At 42.1% G+C, this 18,885-nt stretch overlaps 1 protein-coding gene across 1 annotated transcript in view; it reads left to right on the forward strand.

The window, feature by feature from the left end:
* Positions 1-18,885, forward strand: part of si:zfos-2326c3.2 (mitogen-activated protein kinase kinase kinase kinase 4) — a 102,232-nt gene that overhangs the window by 50,740 nt on the left and 32,607 nt on the right. Inside the window, exons 15-19 of the mRNA XM_028589915.1 lie at positions 3,976-4,041; positions 11,081-11,416; positions 13,159-13,293; positions 13,576-13,710; positions 17,508-17,578. Of these exons, the coding sequence (XP_028445716.1) occupies positions 3,976-4,041; positions 11,081-11,416; positions 13,159-13,293; positions 13,576-13,710; positions 17,508-17,578 (743 nt within the window). The remainder of the gene's footprint in view (positions 1-3,975; positions 4,042-11,080; positions 11,417-13,158; positions 13,294-13,575; positions 13,711-17,507; positions 17,579-18,885) is intronic.

Consider the following 18,885-nt stretch of genomic DNA (forward strand, 5'->3'; position numbering starts at 1 on the left):
ACCACACTCTATAATTTACAAAGACCCAACAATTCCAGTAATTCCCCCAAGAGCAAGCATTTAGTGCGACAGTGGTGAGGAAAACTTCCTTTTAGGGAGAAACCTGGGCTCTTGGTAGGCGGTGTCTGACGGTGCCGGTTGGGGGTGTGATGAACAGTGGCAATAATAGTCACAATAAAGATAATGGAAATATGACTAGAAATGTTAGTAGTTGTAGTAGTTCATGGTGTAGTAGGGCTCTGCAGGGTGTCACAGGGTGTAGCAGGGCACTGCAGGGCATAGCAGGGAGTAGCAGGACATAGCACGGCGTAGCAGGGCACTGCAGGACATAGCAGGGAGTAGCAGGACATAGCACGGCGTAGCAGGGCACTGCAGGACATAGCAGGGAGTAGCAGGACATAGCACGGCGTAGCAGGGCACTGCAGGACATAGCAGGGAGTAGCAGGACATAGCACGGCGTAGCAGGGCACTGCAGGACATAGCAGGGAGTAGCAGGGAGTAGCAGGACTTAGCACGGTGTAGCAGGGCATAGCAAGACGGAGCAGGGCGTAGCAGGCCACTGCTGGGCACAGCAGGGTGTAGCAGGGCGCTGCAGGGCACTGCAGGGCATAGCAGGGAGTAACAGGACATAGCACGGCGTAGCAGGGCACTGCAGGACATAGCAGGGAGTAGCAGGACATAGCACGGCATAGCAGGGCACTGCAGGACATAGCAGGGCACTGCAGGACATAGCAGGGAGTAGCAAGACATAGCACGGCGTAGCAGGGCACTGCAGGACATAGCAGGGAATAGCAGGACATAGCACGGCGTAGCAGGGCACTGCAGGACATAGCAGGGAGTAGCAGCACTTAGCACTGCGTAGCAGGGCACTGCAGGACATAGCAGGGAGTAGCAGGACATAGCACTGCGTAGCAGGGCACTGCAGGACATAGCAGGGAGTAGCAGGACATAGCACGGCGTAGCAGGGCACTGCAGGACATAGCAGGGAGTAGCAGCACTTAGCACTGCGGAGCAGGGCACTGCAGGACATAGCAGGACATAGCACGGCGTAGCAGGGCACTGCAGGACATAGCAGGGAGTAGCAGCACTTAGCACTGCGTAGCAGGGCATAGCAGGATGTAGCAGGACTTAGCAGGGCGTGGCAGGGAACTGCGGAGCGTAGCACGTAGTAGCAAGGCATAGCAGGGCGCGGAGCAGCAATATCAGCGTTTTATTTGCCTGATAACCGATAACGTTAGCTGCTGTATCTTAGCCCCCCAGTAACGTTAACCGGTGCGGGCTGACCTAATGTAGCTCCCGTCCCCTGGCAGCAGCCGGGAAGTTAGGGAGGCTGGCTGGCTGTCTGGATAGTGTCAGATCCATGGAAAAGAGACAGCGAACTGGTTTGTAATTAACGTCAAGGATTTAAAATATGGATAGACCTATTATCAGCCCCTGGACGATTATCGGGCAGTTTGCAGATGATCTGTATCAGTGTTTTATTTGCCTGATAACTGATTAAGTTAATTAAAAAGTGCACTACTTTGGCTCCGCTACAGCTCTGTGTCTGTCCCTCTGCTTCTGTTTCACTCACAACTGAGTCTGACTTAAAGTCCCGCCCACAACACTATCTGACTATCTCTGCGTATTATGTTGAAAGTATCTAATTCATTAAATAATTGCTTAAAGCATTTAAACTACGTTTTGTGTTTGAGTTTGTAACATTCCAAAATCTTAACTTAGACTTAGAGATTTTCATTTTCACTGTAACTGCATATCGGTTTCATTAACAACTAATTATCGGCCGATCCCTAATTTAAAATTGACTCGTCACTCGTGCTGATTAACGTGGCTCAGCAGAGGGACCTACCACTCCACGAGAAAATAAACCGTAGGCCACAGATTCTAGATATTATAGTTCTGACAGTAAGTTAGTTCAAATCACTGTGATTTACTACATAAGCGTAGGAAAAAATCGGCGATATATGATCTGATCGCCAATCCGCACAAGACTAGTACTCAACTTTGACTGGTTATAGCTTGTCAAATGCAACCATTTTCTTTCTAATCTCTGCTTCTTCTTAAATATAAAATGAATATGTTCTTACTAATTTAAGGAACAGTATCAGTTTTAGCCGCGCTAGCGGCACGTCTCTGCGATGGCAGAAGTAGGTTGGTCTTTCCAGCTTTCCACTTTGGTCTGACTGAAATATCAACGACATTTGATATTGATTGCTTTTACATTTTTGTTCGAAACATTCAACAGACGGATGTGTCCTACTGACTTTGGTGATTCCCTGAGTTTTCCTCTAGCGCCACCTTGAGGTTGAGATTTTGGCCCTGTCCTGCAACCGGCGCAGCCCAAAGCCCAAAGCCCAAAGCCCAAAGCCCAACGCAAGTGTTTTTGCTAGTTTAAGACCAACGCAGATGTCAGTTTCCCATCCAGCGCCCGCATCGTTTAAATAGCAAATGCACCTGCATCCAGCTTTGCGCCCATGGCCGTGCTGGTCTTACAGGGAGGTGTGGTCAGGTGCATTCTGGGCGTATTGCTATCTTCAGGCAGCAGAAGAGTGATCGCGCCATTGACCAGCAAAAACCTGGTCTAAAGTCAATAATGCAGCATTTCATAGTTATTTTAACAGCAACTTAGTAAAATGCGCATATGATCATGCACAGCATGCGCACACTATGCTTGTTACACACACACACACACACACACACACACACACACACAGGGAAGCGCAGCAGCACACAAACACGCAAAAGATTACAAATAAAAATATTACGGTGCAAATATGCCATCATAACAGCAATGCACCGAGGTCCAAACGCGGCTGGCTTTTAAAGGGAATGGGAGATGATCTCGGATTGGTTTATTGCATGTTACGCCCAAAGCACACCTCTGAATTAATGAAGACAATAAGTCCAACTCTTTTGAATCATGCACCCGGCGTACGGACACTTTTTTACGCCGTCAAACTAGCAAAAGTGGATTTGGACACGCCCTAAACGCACCTGCGCCGTGCGCTTAGATCGTTAAAATAGGGCCCTTTTGAGTGTAATGTCTCAAAGAATTGCATGGATCGCCATGATGAATTGGATGAATTGTAATCACTGTGTTGATTCCATGACTTTTCATCTAGCTTCAAAATGGCCATTTGTCGAATACTTTGGTTTAGAATTGATTAGATGATGCATACGGCATACATTATACCTGCTGAACATGATGTTAGCATTTAGCTCACCTTGGACCTTTGACAAACTGAGACATTTCTTTACTATTTTCTTTACTATTTTCTGACTTTTTATAGTTCTTATAAACCAAACAATTCATCTAGAAAATAATCGGCAGATTAATCGATTGATTTTTAGTTGCAGCCCTAATGCTCACCTTGGGTTATGACTCAAAGTTCATTATGGAACTTTTGTCATCCAGTTAAGCTGCCATTTCAGCTTACGCTCTGTTGAATGTGACTCTTAAGATCCAAGCTGAACAAACATTATTTAGAGGCACCCACCAGTAGCATAACATCAACATGAACATAATGTAGTGCAGCAACTGCAAATATTTAAATAGAGTTGATTGTATTAAAAACATTGTAAATGTGAATAGAATCCTTTTGGGACTAATAACCTACAAGGATTTTTCAGGAGAAATTTCAAAAAAGAGGTCATAATGAAATATTTAGAGTTGAGGGCGTTTGCTAAAAGCTGCATGTCATCTTGCACACTCTGAATATTTTAGTTCCCACCTCTCAGAACTCTGCTCAAGACCTCAGTATACCCTAATTAAAGGAAGCCTCTGAGCGTGTGTTTGTTTTGTTGTTGCCAGTGTTTTGCTCTTCTTGTGAGGACCGTACAGGTATACAACAGTGTGGAACGAGAGGATTTTAGAATTTGAATTAAGGTGAAATGTAGTTGTTAGGGTTAAAAAAAAAAACATTCATCCAAGTCTTAAGTCAACCGTCTGTGTGTGTGTGTGTCTGTCCTCAACAGGACCAGGCAGGCAGACAGCCGAGTGCCGATGTGTCAGTGAGGCCTCTGGACTCCGCCACAGAGCAGGTAACACACCTTAACTCTTTATTTTTTTTACGTACTTGTCATGACTTCCTCCATTTTTCATATGAGTGAGGGAAGGTGGAATTTATTTTGAAATATTCCGACTGTGGGCTGATTGTTCGTGCTGCTGATGCTTTTAGTCTGTAACACACATTGCGGTCTGGGCTTGTGTACGCGAGTGTGTGTGCAAACCTGTCAGGTGGATGTTATTACTTTAGTTCTTTCTTTTGTGGATGATTTTTTTGGAAGGTTTCGATCTCTTAGGTGATCATTTCTTTTCTGTTTTTCATCAGTTCTGCATGTCCTCCAACATTTATGTTTTTCATATATGGCCTAATTCCCTACGGTGCGTTTGTGTGTCAAGGAACAATATAATGCTAATGATAAAAACTATAGTATATATAGTTGCATTTTCTTAACTAGCTGGAACAAGAAGTGCAAGCGAAATGATTAATCAGTTGAATAATGGATTGGTCAATCGACAGAAAATCTGCAACAGTTTTATAATTGTTTGATTGTTTAAGTTATTTTCCAGGCAAAAATGCCAAACCTCTTGTTCCACCTTCTCCATTGTGAGACTGTTCTGCTTTTGGTTGTCTCTTGCCATAGTAAACTCAACATTTTTGGGGATTGGACTTTAGGTCGGACATAACAAGACATTCAAAGACATCATCTGGGGCTTAAGGAGTTTGAGATGAGCATTTTTCTGACATTTCATAGAGCAAATGATTAATCGATTATTGTAGAAAATGATCTGCGGCTTTTATATATGGAAAAAAAAGATGCGGTGACTTCTGAAGTAGCGATGCTCCCACTTTGATGATACGAGTAGATCACTTTGTCACTGATCCCTAAGTAAGATGAAAGGAATTGAAAGGGTGCTGGTAGACGAAGAGGAAAGGATGATAAGACCCTGCAACGGAGCAGGGAAGAGAATAAAAAGAGAAAAGCAAAATAAATACTCTCCGAGTGTCTTTATACTGTACATGTTTTTAAATGATAAAGAGACAGACAGTGTGTTTGACTCAGCCTCTGGATGCCTGAAACCCCAGCTGGGGCTGGAAAAGTTCATCATTTTGAAGTTCTCGTTCGAGCAGGCAGTACAAGATTGGAGTTTTTAATTCTCTATTAGTCTAAAATTTCCCAGACAACCGTGACATATACGGCACTGTACCGGCAGAGTCAGATCTTGACAAGCTTTTAAGCCAGTGCTTATCACAGCATGCCATCACTTTTGTTTTAAAGCCTTCCCTCTCCATCTCTCTGTTTGTCTCTCTGCTGATCCCAGCATGCCTTCTCTCTCCTTTCCTCCCTCATTTCCTCCCTTTATGCCCTCCCTCCGTCGTTCACAGCGTGCCACCTCTTTTATTTTCCGCGTCGCTCTTCCGACTCGTCTCTCGGTTTTTCCTTCCAAAACTGTGACTATGTAACTCAGTAGGTGTTTCAGACATACAAATCCCTAAACCGTGTCTCTTTTCTTTCTCAAACACTTTCTCTCATCCCCAAGTCCTTCATCTTTCTGTTCTCGTCTCCTGTCTGACACGTCGAGCCCCGGTGTTATGATTGCCTGGTATAATGAGAGTTCCTTTTGATTATTTCTCCTGTAGATTCAAAACATGAAAGAAATTGAACATCATTAATTTAAAAAAAAAAAGTGGTAAAGGATGATTCATTTTGTGATTATTATTTATTTATATATTTTTTTTATGGCTCCAGCCCCCTGCAGAACTACAAAGATGGAAGCATGGATATACAGTATTATGTCTAACTGTTAGTCACAAACAAACTGTTTGAGAAAAGGGATTTAATTTGAGATTACTCTTCTAATATCAGTGTGCGTCACATGAGCTGTGAATACTGTAATTTAGCCTTAAAGGTCCTATGACATGCTGCCTTTTTGATGCTTTTATATATATTGAAGTCTGAAGTCTCTTTTATATAGACCTTAGTGGTCCCCTAATACTGTATCTGAAGTCTCTTTTATATAGACTTTAGTGGTCCCCCAATACTGTATCTGAAGTCTCTTTTATATAGACCTTAGTGGTCCCCTAATACTGTATCTGAAGTCTCTTTTATATAGGCCTTAGTGGTCCCCTAATACTGTATCTGAAGTCTCTTTTATATAGACCTTAGTGGTCCCCCAATACTGTATCTGAAGTATCTTTTATATAGGCCTTAGTGGTCCCCTAATACTGTATCTGAAGTCTCTTTTATATAGACCTTAGTGGTCCCCCAATACTGTATCTGAAGTCTCTTTTATATAGACCTTAGTGGTCCCCCAATACTGTATCTGAAGTCTCTTTTATATAGGCCTTAGTGGTCCCCTAATACTGTATCTGAAGTCTCTTTTATATAGGCCTTAGTGGTCCCCTAATACTGTATCTGAAGTCTCTTTTATATAGACCTTAGTGGTCCCCTAATACTGTATCTGAAGTCTCTTTTATATAGACCTTAGTGGTCCCTTAATACTGTATCTGAAGTCTCTTTTATATAGACCTTAGTGGTCCCCTAATACTGTATCTGAAGTCTCTTTCCCAAAATGCAGCCTTGGTGCAGAATTACAGCCACTACAGCCAGTCCCACAATGAGCTTTCCTTAGGATGTGCCATTTCTGTGTCTGTAGCTTTAAATGCTATTGAGAAGGAGAGAGGGGGGGCAAGGTGGAGGGTGGGGGTGTGGCCTTGACCAACTGCCATGCTTTGCTTGTTTTCAAGCCATAATGTCTCTCTCTTTCTCATGGGCGGGCCAAATTCTCTGGGCGGGCAAAGCAGAGAAAGGGGAGGTAACCTTGCTCCTTATGAAGTCATAAGGAGAAGATTCCTGATTGGCCCATCTGAGCTTTCATTTTCTCAAAGGCAGAGCAGAATACCCAGGGCTCGGTTTACACCTATCGACATTTCTAGCCACTGGGGGACCATAGGCAGGTTGGGGGAACTCACATTAATGTTAAAAAACCTCATAAAGTAAAATTTTCATGCCATGGGACCTTTTAAATTAAATATCAGATGGACTAATTTGAGTATTAGCCCATATATATATATATGAAAATAGGTCTGGTTCCCAGGGACCAAGAAAGCTGTCCTGTTACCATGGCTAAGGTGCTGTTGTTAGTTGACTGTGTGTCCTCTCATTCTCAAGAAACGGCATTAAATATCTGGTGCTTTCCCATTTACAGCAGAATTCCTGTGAATCTCATCTCATCTAGTTGGCATGTGGCAGCCATGTTCATGCCTGAGGTGGACAGAATGATGACACACAAGGGGTGTGTTTGAAATTGCATACCAACGTACTGCGTACTACATTCTCTAAGCATTTACTGTACACTATCGTAGCCTGTGACAGGGGTCTTCAACGTTTTTTAAGCCAAGGAACCCTTAACTGAAAGAGAGACTGAACAGGGACCCCCTACTACAGATATTGTGTTAAACTAGGCCTGCAATAACCTGTAGGGCGGCCTAAAGCCTTTATACATAGCCTTTTTGCATAGAATACTAAGCTATTAAAATAGCCTAATAATTGTTGGCATGCTTTTATAGATCATGTTTTAATGTTAAAACGTACATGTGGCACAATGGATTCATTAATTAATCAACTATCTGTTGATGGCTATCTTAGTGACTACCATGCCAATACGGCAGTAAGCCTATCATCAGTGGGGATTTATATTTGCTAATAATATGACTTTTACATTTTTTTTAAAACAATAATTTGGCAGCCCCCCTGCATTGACTCTGAGGACCCGCTAGGGGTCCCAGACCCCCTCTTGAAGATTATTCCTAGTTGAAACGCCAGGATTTACCGCTCTATTTTTTTCAGCGACGCATCAGAAAGCGGAAACAGGAAGCATGGACGAGTTCGAGGGCAACCGGATACCGGACTCTCAGAGTGACTCCAAGTCTCTCTTGTAAACTTACTGGGTTAAGATGAGTTCTTTTTATGGCGAATAAAAGGCTTGATCCGACCAAGTAGGTCATCAAATCGTTGTGCAGACATTCTAAGTATTCAAAGAAATAGCAAAGTCGGTAGCCTTTCCTCAGTTGCGCCACCTCTGTTCAGGAGAAGACTACAACTAGCGTTGATCACCACGCGCGACTATAAACCGCTACGGCGCTCCCATGACGTCACATTGGCGCGCGGCAGGTCGGAAACTGCGAGTATACTGAACCTCTAAGGAGACTAATACATTAAAATATCCGTCAAAATTAAAATATCCTTAATGATTAATGCAAGATTAGAATCTTTTTGCATGGCTCGTTTTTGGGGGTGGCTGTGGTTCAGAGGTAGAGTGGGTTGGCCCTCAGCCATAAGATTGGCGGTTCGATCCCAGGCTCCACCAGGCCACATGTCGACACTGGATCCCCAAGTTGTTTTCCGGACGCTGTATGAGGCTGCCCACTGCTCCTAATGCTTCGGATGGGTTAAATGCAGAGATTGAATTTCTCTACATTGTATGATTGTATGTCATGAATAATAATTTCTTCCTCTGAACGATTAATTATGCAGTTACCAACTGACTGTTTACATTGAAGTATACTCAAGCAAAATGACGAGTAATGTAGATCGCAAATGTAAATCAACATTACCTCTTCCACTCAATTTAATATTTTCCGGTATTATTTTCAGGCAAATTAAAACGATTAACTGCTTAAGTGTTAAATATGTTTGCGACAGTACATTATATATGTGAACTCCCACGCTTTTCCCCTTACTGTACTTTAACGTCACTCACCATCATTCGTACTTATTTCATCTAACCGGTTAATTATTTTTAACCGCCTGCCTCGCAGTCCACCACGGCCCAGTCTGAAGAGATGCAATGCATTTTGGGGCAGTTGAGAATGTCGATTAGGCTCACATCTCATACTTGGACATTTCGCTAATCCGGGACACATGCCGATACATCCGGGCATTTCTCGCATACACATAATCTACATACTGTGCCGTTGGAACTCACTAGGTACTCAATCTTCCAGCAACCTTAGTATGAATATCTTAGTTATGTTAGTATGTGATTTCAAACAGAGCTCAAGTGTTTCTCTCCGCTCTAGTGGCGTTAGAGAAAGTACCTTTCAGGGTTACAATAGTAGTGATGAAAGTGTGTGTGTGCATCTCTGTGAACTTCCTGGATGAGTGAATACTGTGCATAGTGCAGTGCATACATACTGTATAGTACACAGACTCCTTCCGAGAGTTTGCCTCTGTTGCCCTACTGACTGAGATATACAGTAGTGTCTTGCATTAATATATTTTTCATTTTTATGTGCCTAGCCTCGGGGCAAATCAAACCAAAAAGGCTTCTGTGTAACTTTACATCCACTGGGCTGTTTGGGCAAACCTGGAGCTCAGTCTCTGTGCTGATTTGCAAATCATTTTATGACTAATGTACATGAATGCAACGTCTATGAAAAATGTGCCATCCTTTTTTTTTTTTTTTTTTTTTTTTTTATTCACCCTCCTGGAAATATAAAATGGCTGTTATTTTACAGCTGTAACCCTAAGACAATCAAGAGTTGCGAGATGTAGATGATGGCAGTGCTTCTTTATTTGTGCTCTTATTGCATTTCCTCTGGAGGAAGTTGTGCTTGCAAATCAAATTGTCCAGCCAGAGAGCCAGCTGCTGTCATACGTCCACGCTGCATCACCAGCGCTCGACTGATTGCTATTTAATGAATGTTTTCTGTTTGTCCCCATTTTACACCCAAGAAGTGAATCAAATCAGCCCCGTCTTCCTTACTGTATGTGCTTCTTTGATTGTGTGTCACAACAAGCGTGATGATCCAGTGTATGCTCTATAATGTCTTCATGCAACAACCATGGCTTGTTTTGTCAGTTTCTACAGAACCTGGGAGTGTCCACTGTGTTCAAAATTAGCATGTACACACGCACAACATCCACTTCCTTTGAATTGAAAACGTAGGAATAGCATATTCACCACATGTTTCTCATTTTTATACTCTTTATTGATCTATGGGGAAATTACAATTTACACTCTGTTAGAACTTGTTAGCTCTTATTGTCGCTGTCAATTGTTCCGTAATTAGAACATAATGACTCTTGAAGCTGAAATGCCACGATGTCGCTCTCTTAATCCTTGTGATTTGTATCTAAAGTGACTTTCCTTCTGAAGTCAAATTTGATTAGCAACATTAGGCTATTCTACCATATCAGTATGTAGGCCATTTGAAAATATTGCTATTAATCAAAAATATGGAAAATGTAATTCAATCTGATTAAATGAAATGAATTACATCAGTTGAAAATAACACTTATGTTTTATGATAGGGCATGTGTTGGCAATTTGTTCATGCAAAACTAGCTAGAAAGATTGAGGGCACAAATGTGCATTCACTATTGCCTCACAATACAGTATATATACATACATACATACATACATACATACATACATACATACATACATACATACATACATACAAGGATGGGCAATATATCAATATTATATCAATATATGAGGCTAGATAGCGTCTTAAATTTCAGATATTGTAATATGGCTTTTTCTAGTTTTAAAGGCTGCAGTATAGTAAAGTGATGTCATTTTCTGACCAGACTATTCTAGCAGCTCTATTATTGGCCCTTAACCACTTAGTTATATATTCACATTACTGATCATTACTTATTCAAACTCTCTTGTGTAAAAATTTTATTAAAGCACCAATTGTCAACCCTACAATATTGTCACAATGTCGACATTGAGGTACACTACCGGTCAAAAGTTTGGGGTCACTTAGAAATTTCCATTCCACTCCATTATAGACAGAATACCAGCTGAGAAAAAAAAAACAATGCAACTGATCTCAGCTGGTATTCTGTCTATAATGGAGTGGAATGGAAATTTCAAAGTGACCCCAATTTTTTGACCGGTAGTGTATTTGGTCAAAAATATTTTGAAATAAAATATTTCATTTTCTCCATATTGCCCAGCTCTACATGAATACATACATACAGTACATACAGTATGTTATTTCACATATCCACTCCCAGGCTCTGTCAGTTTCTATGTGTGCTTTTCATGTTTGCTACATAGAGAGCCGTGGCTCCAAACCAGCTGCTTCAGCACAAGGCCCAGCTCTCCCAGCCTCAGCTCCAACCGCAAGCCAAGCCCCAGCCTCTGGCTCAGCATCAGCAGCCCTCAGCGGGCAGGAGATCGCACCGCACCCTACCCAAGGACCAAACCCAGCTCCTGTCGCTGCAGCACGACCACAGACACAGGGAGCGGGAGAGGCAGAGGCAGAGAGAAAAGCCGGTGGCAGCTGTCCAGAAGCTAACAGCTAAAAGTGGGAGCACAGCTGCTGCTGCTGCTGCTGCTGCTGCTGCTGCTGCTTCCTCGCCCAGCCGCCCTGCAAACAGCCAGCGCTCAGCGGTAAAAGCCTGCCTTCCACAGCTGTCTAGAAACCTTTGTCACCTCTACATCCCACATCTTTCAGTCTGTCTCTCACTTGATTGAGTTTGAGGATTTATTTCATTTATTTATTTTCTTATGTTTTATTGTGTACTCTCAATCCTTTTCCTTTACCATTTGTTTGTTACGTCATCTTCATCTCAGTTGACAGGCCACTTTCACCTAAAGGTCACAAAGGTCTGGAGGGAGAAAGTCAAATGTTATGTAGACAGAGTTCAGACCAGGACACTTCCCTTCCCAAGGAAGACCTGAGGGCAGAGCCTGGCACCGGTGCTCACCGTGTGACACTGCTGCCAGCGCTGACTTCTCTACTTGTTGACTTTGTTTTGATACCTCTAAAATCTCAATTCATTCAAAACATTCATATCATCAGCTTCCTGTTTTTTTTGTTTTTTTTTTCATGTACTGTATATGCATGGTTGTGTATTATTATTATTATTATTATTATTATTTATTACATTTATATAGCGCTTTATCATAGACACTCAAAGCGCATTTGGGGGGAGGAGGGGTGGGGACTGCTCACTAACACCACTAATGTGTAGCGCCCACCTGGGTGATGCACGGCAGCCATACAACTCCTTACGACGCCAGACGCCAGAACGCTCACCACACATCAGCTAGTTAGGGAGGGGGAGGGGAACATAGTTTTAGTGGTGGGGGAAACCGGAGAACCCGGAGAAAACCCACACAGACACGGGGAGAACATGCAAACTCCACACAGAAAGGGTTTGAACCCAGAACCTTCTTGCTGTGAGGCCACAGCACTAACCACTGGGCCACCGTGCTGCCAATGTGTGTGTAGGGAGACAACATGTGGTCCATTCGCTCTATTCTTAGAAGAGTAGCTAAACCACACAGGGAACTTGAACAGGAAACAGACCAAAGGTGCCATTTCTAGAAGAAGGCATTTTTAAACAGCCGACTGTCTAAATGGCAGACTAAGTCTTAAAAAAAAAAAAAAAAAAAAGATGAAACTAAGAAAACCACTGAGCTGTAGCTGTGTGTTTATGTGACAATGATTAGTGGCACTCTCTTCATGTCTGAGCCAGTATGTATAAAACTTCTTTGAAATAGTCCTAAGAATGTTCCTAAACTTTGACCTAGGAGTCCAAAAATTAGTACTAAAAGTTGGGCCAAGAAGATTTGTATAAAGTAGTTGAGTAACTTTTAACACTGATTTTAAGGTCATTCTAAAGTGCTGACTACAGTGACTCCAAAGTGTTGTAAACTATGGCCTGCAATCATGTCTACCCACAATTCCCTCCCTAAACACTGAATCAGCCAATTGCGAGCCTTCAAGTCATGGCTGCATTACAGTTTTATGCGCACTTCGTTCGATCATTTGTGTGTGTGTGTGTGTGTGTGTGTGTGTGTGTGTGTGTGTGTGTGTGTGTGTGTGTGTGTGTGTGTGTGTGTGTGTGTGTGTGTGTGTGTGTGTGTGTGTGTGTGTGTGTGTGTGTGTGTGTGTGTGTGTGTGTGTGTGTGTGTGTGTGTGTGTGTAGTATAAAGTGCATGTAGGTATGTATATGTGTTGTATAGTTAAGCTTGTACTGTGTATGAGAAAAAGAAATGTTGATCTTAGTGTGACTACCTTAGTGTGATTAAACGGAGGACTGAGTCAATCTTTCTATGATTACACACACACACACACACACACACACACACACACACACACGTCTTACATGTGTGTTATCTTTTAGATGGACTTCCAAGAATCAAACCTAGCCAGGCTGCTTCTGGCTGCTGGTCTGCCCAGCCAGATGCACTCTAGGTTGGGCTCGGGGAGCAGCTCTAGTCCTTGTACTCCAGCCCTGCAGAGAGCTCACCTCAACCAGGTATACACAGTTATATGTGCTCACTATTTCTCTACTGAATGCATCATGCTCTCCTCTTCCTCTTTTTCATATATTTAAGCAGTGTTTTTATCTAGTCAATTATTTTCTATTACCCGCTTCACTTATGAGTGTTAGGATGTTTTTATACACATGATCCTTTATACGATTACCACTCAAAATACTGCAAGTGAATATTTAATTTTGGTAACGTGGCTAAACGTGATAATGTATGATTTACAATAACAAATGACCATGGGTCAACCTTTTATTTTAATATCCCAGAATGCCAATCTGCGCTCCAGTCGAGACTCCCCTCACAGCAGCTCTATGTCAGATATGGCCATCTCCCCGTTGTCCCCATTCTCCCCCACGTCCCCAACTGATGATGTCTTCTGGGACTCCGGGACACCACCGAAGGTGAGCAACGACTGGCCTATCATGCGCTGGATGACACGTCAGGGTTACATGCCAGCAGTTTTGAGGAATCGCATAAATGAGTCAAAAATTAAAGCAATCGAAAGAGGAAGTTGTCGTCCTAGTCATGCCAGTCTCAAGATGTAGCCTGCATCACATGGAATTGGCATTATGTGTTTGTGTGTGCTGAGCATCCTGTGTTGTGGTCGTAGCAAGCGTGTGTGTGTGTGTGTGTGTGTGTGTGTGTGTGTGTGTGTGTGTGTGTGTGTGTGTGTGTGTGTGTGTGTGTGTGTGTGTGTGTGTGTGTGTGTGTGTGTGTGTGTGTGTGTGTGTGTGTGTGTGTGTGTGTGTGTGTGTGTGTGTGTGTGTGTGTGTGTGTGTGTGTGTGTGTGTGTGTGTGTTCTCATTTAACTACATTCATGGGGTCCAAAAACCGGGAGTCCAGTATACTTGTGGGGTCCCGACAGCTTTGTGGGGCCAAAATACTGGACCCCACAACATTAAAGGGCTGTTTGAGGGTTAACACTTGGTTTTAGGATTAGGGATAGAATTAGGTTATGGTTAGGGTAAGGGTTAAGGTTAGGCGTGTGTGTGTGTGTGTGTGTGTGTGTGTGTGTGTGTGTGTGTGTGTGTGTGTGTGTGTGTGTGTGTGTACACGACCTAGATTCCAAAATGTAATACATTATAGATCACTAGTTACTGTCATTTGAGTAATTAGCTATATTACAATATTGCTGTCTTTGAATTATAATGCTTTACACTACTTTTGCGTTACTTTTGAGTTATTAAATAACAGTGGAAGTAAAATGTGAGCAGGCAGCTTGTGAATTCCACCACGGGATCATCAAAGTCTCATCTTTTATTTATTCATCCACACCGCGGGACACAGATGTTGTCCGTACCGTCTCTGGTCCTGGCTCTGACCACGGGAAGAGTGACAGCACAGCACCCACGCTCTAATGCCCATCTCGGAAATGTAGAGTCGGTCTTTGCAATCACCTCAACCATCAAAAATGCAGCAACAGGAAATGACGTTTCTCTTTTACTTCACAGCTTTTCTTTCTCTGGTGCCGAAATGTTTCACGGTGTTAGTCAAGTCAGTTTATTTATAGAGCACATTTAAATGCAACCTAGGCTGAACAAAGTGCCGTACAAAGTTATATTATGTTATAAAAACAAAGGAAGACACAATGAACAGCATACAAACAACACACTTCTATACAAATGTCCCTAAACTAAATCATATGCCAAAGAATAAAAATGTGTTTTAACCCTCCTGTTCTTGGGTCAAATTTGACCAGTTTACAAAAACTTTCTATATCAGAAGGACGGCAAAAGAACGTTGAAAAAACACTGAAAAAAGTGGACAAAGAAAAACTTTGCCAAAGGTCACAAAACTTGTTGAAAAAAGTGGAAAAAACATTTTAAAAAAAACGCCAAAAAAGTGACAAAAAAAATAGGAAAAAGTGACAAAAACAATTTGAATAAAATCGACAAAAACGTCAAAGTGTAGAAAAGAATAACAAAATGTTGAAATTTCGACCCAGAAAAACAAAAATGTCATTGCATGGTCGACGGAAAGACAACAAAAGGGTTAAGATGAGACTTAAAGATCTCGGCAGTAGAGGAGGACCTAATATGAATGGGTGAGTTTGTTCCAGAGTCTCGGGGGCCACAACGGAGAAGGCACGATCACCCTTTGTTTTCATCCGAGACTGTGGAACTAAAAGGAACCGATTAGACCATCTTAGGTTCCTGGAGGAGCGATGTAGGCCAAGGAGATCTATCTAGAGCAATATATAAAGGGGCCAATCCACATAATGCCTTAAAAAACGATTCTATATTTGACCGGTAACCAGTGAAGAGAAGCCAATATCGGGGAGATGTGATCCCTACCTTCTGGTACCAGTCAACAATCTAGCAGCCGAATTCTGGACAAGCTTCAGGCGTTGGTGAATTCTAAAAAAAAAAAAAAAAACACTTATTACCGCGTTACAACAATAAGCAAACCATCACTGTAATTGCGTTACGCTGTGTGCACACTTGGGGGAGGAGAGGGGTTGTGCTTTAAACTCGAGGCTTGTTATAAAGTGCCTTTAACTAACGACAGCTCTGTGATAAACACACCTTACCTATTAAAAAAAGCACAACATTCACTGTGTCTAGTATCACTGCTCCCCACCACTAGGTGTTTGACAAACAGAATAGGCTGTTAGGTGTGTTTACTAACCGAACACCATATGGAGTTAATACAACAACTAATAACTGCTACAGAGAGAGGAGGGGAGCCCAATAAAGCGGTCGGTTTGCTGTGTTATGTTGTTTAACTAACTGGAGGCCATATGGAGTTGCTAGAGCGGTTAATAACTCTGTACTCTCTGTAGCCAGTGTAGAATGCAGTGTGGTGGCTGCTTTAAAACCGCTGGCGTGGCTTTAAAGCTCTCACATTTCAGGGACCTACACCACAATATGGTTTGCTGGTAATTTGCTGTAGCAAAGCCAGGCATTTAATGATTATTACAAATTCAAATAATCTTAAATATAACCTTAAGTAGTCTAACGCTCAATCTAAGGGTTATTTGATCATTCAGACTCCTGCAATTACAAAATGTCCATTTGAAAAGTTGCAAATGTCAGGGAGGCGTTCACAAATGCTTTTCATTTATTTTGCACATTTGTGTGACGCACCTGCAGATATTTCTTTAATTTGTGGAACTTGCTTGTTTTTTTTGCAGATCCGTTTTTTTTATATTTGCAAATTATTTTTGTGAGTTTACTTACTTTTATATGAGTGGAATATGTGTCTTATATTCACAGATTACCCATGGATTCACAGATTGACAATTTGTTCACGCAAACTTAATGAGACATATCTCACCCCATGCTCCTTCTTCGTAGACGAAAGGCTCTCGTTTTGATATCGTGGGTGTGCCGCAATAATAGAAAGGAAACAACAGACACCGAGTTCGCTGTGTGTGTGTGTGTGTGTGTGTGTGTGTGTGTGTGTGTGTGTGTGTGTGTGTGTGTGTGTGTGTGTGTGTGTGTGTGTGTGTGTGTGTGTGTTTGTGTGTGTTTGTGTGTGTTTGTGTGTGTTTGTGTTTGTGTGTGTGTGTGTGTGCGTATGTGCGTGTGTGCATGTTCAGGGGAGCCACATGCAGGATGTGGGCAACTTGTCCGAAAGATGACAGGTATTCCCACAGTCGACTTCCTGCTCTGCTGGGTGTGTCTTCCTCTCTGTAAGTAGGCCATGCGACCCAGGAGATGAGAGGTGAAAAGGTCACCAGCTGGCCGGTGCGACTGAGAGTTTTAGAGAAGAATGAGTGAAGTGTCGAAACCCAGTACTTTGCAACACTTACGCAGATTGATCTGGTATTGATTTCACAATGCTGACATATCATGAATGCAACACTGTTGAGAAAAAAAGGTTAAGAAATATCCCTGAGTCAGATCACATTTCCACACCACATGTGAATGCGGTCATGTTAATAAATAGCAAAGCCCAAATGGTCTCATTAGATTCTCAGTAATACATGTCTCCCTGCCTTTCAGGCAGTTTAGAGATTGTTGTACATAAAGGTTTCCTAACTGCAAAAACCTTCCTATAATTAGCCGAAACCCTGCTTGGCTAGATGTGAGAGCCTCGTAAAGAGCCCTCTCAAACACATAAAAAGTGAAACAAGTAATCAGGACAGCCAGGAGACTGCTGTCTTTGTGTATTCACTTAATATGTGTTTCTGTCAAGTTTCACCAACTATGTGTTCCTGTCCAAGTCGATCCAATTGGTTGTTTTTCTGCTCCAGGTCCCAGAACGCACTACCTCGAAGTTCTACTGTAGAGAGCTGGTGATGGGACACAAGAGGGCCGCTTCAAGGTACAACATAACTACACTCTTTGTTTTTTGTTTTTTATCTTTTTGTTCTATTGTTGCCTTTTTTTATTTATTTATTCACGTATTGATTTTTTTTACTTTTACTCTTTTTATTGTGCATATTTTTGTCTTATTTGTCATGTTTCTTATTTCTATATTTAGTCTTCTCTCTTCTATGTTTTGCGCTTATTTTTTTTTCTATATTTTTTTCTTTACCCATATTTCTTGGGTAAATGTCTTGCTATTGTTTGGCCCCACTGTTATGTTGAACTGTGGAAATCCTTACTTTGCCTGCCAAAGAACTTTGTAAACTCAGTTTTTAAAGGTGCTATATAAATAAAAGTATTATTATTATTATTACACTGTATGCACACTAAACACGCAACCCACTTATATGTGTCGTTCATGACGGTTGGCCCGTTTGTCTGTGCAGCCAATGACTTACAATAGTGTCACTTTTTGTCATGAGCTTAACAAATATACAGTATATGAAATCCGTATTTTAGATTGACAGTGGATGGAACTGAATCATCCCCTGACTTAGCTCTACAGACCGTCTTTAGGATCTTTCAGGTCCCTGTAACGGTTCGGTGTTTGTTTGACTGCAGCAGTCAGCTGTTTTCAGCAAAAGAAACAAAAAAAGCTAAAAAGAAACCTACTGCTCAGCACCAAATGACAAACACCCAAAGTTAGGAGTAGCTAGTGGAGCATTTAGAACCAGATATTTCCCTCAGGAGTTAGTGGAGAGCCAATCGGATATTGAAAGAGAGTGAATATTTACTTCCATTTGTCAGGTGGCCAGAAACACGACTCCAAATGACCCTAATGTAGCTCCATGTCTGCTGGATATGTAAATAGGCAACTGTTTGCTAACACGTTAGCCAGGACGACTTTATACCGTGTCAACATGTCAAATGTTCTGTTTAGAGGTTGTTTCCCAGAAACCAAATAGGAAAAAAAAAACAGCTAATACTCCTATATATATCTCAGCTGAACTGGTCTCTTTAAAGGTCCCATGGCATGAAAATTTCACTTTATGAGGTTTTTTAACATTAATATGCGTTCCCCCAGCCTGCCTATGGTCCCCCAGTGGCTAGAAATGGCAATAGGTGTAAACCGAGCCCTGGGTATCCTGCTCTGCCTTTGAGAAAATGAAAGCTCAGATGGGCCAATCTGGAATCTTCCCTTTATGACGTCATAGGGGACGTCATAAAGGTAAGACGAAAGGTTACCTCCCCTTTCTCTGCTTTGCCCGCCCAGAGAATTTGGCCCACCCATGAGAAAGGGAGAGATATCATGGCTTGCAAACG

The sequence above is a fragment of the Perca flavescens genome, chromosome 10, assembly GCF_004354835.1.
Source record: "Perca flavescens isolate YP-PL-M2 chromosome 10, PFLA_1.0, whole genome shotgun sequence".
Taxonomy (NCBI): domain Eukaryota; kingdom Metazoa; phylum Chordata; class Actinopteri; order Perciformes; family Percidae; genus Perca; species Perca flavescens.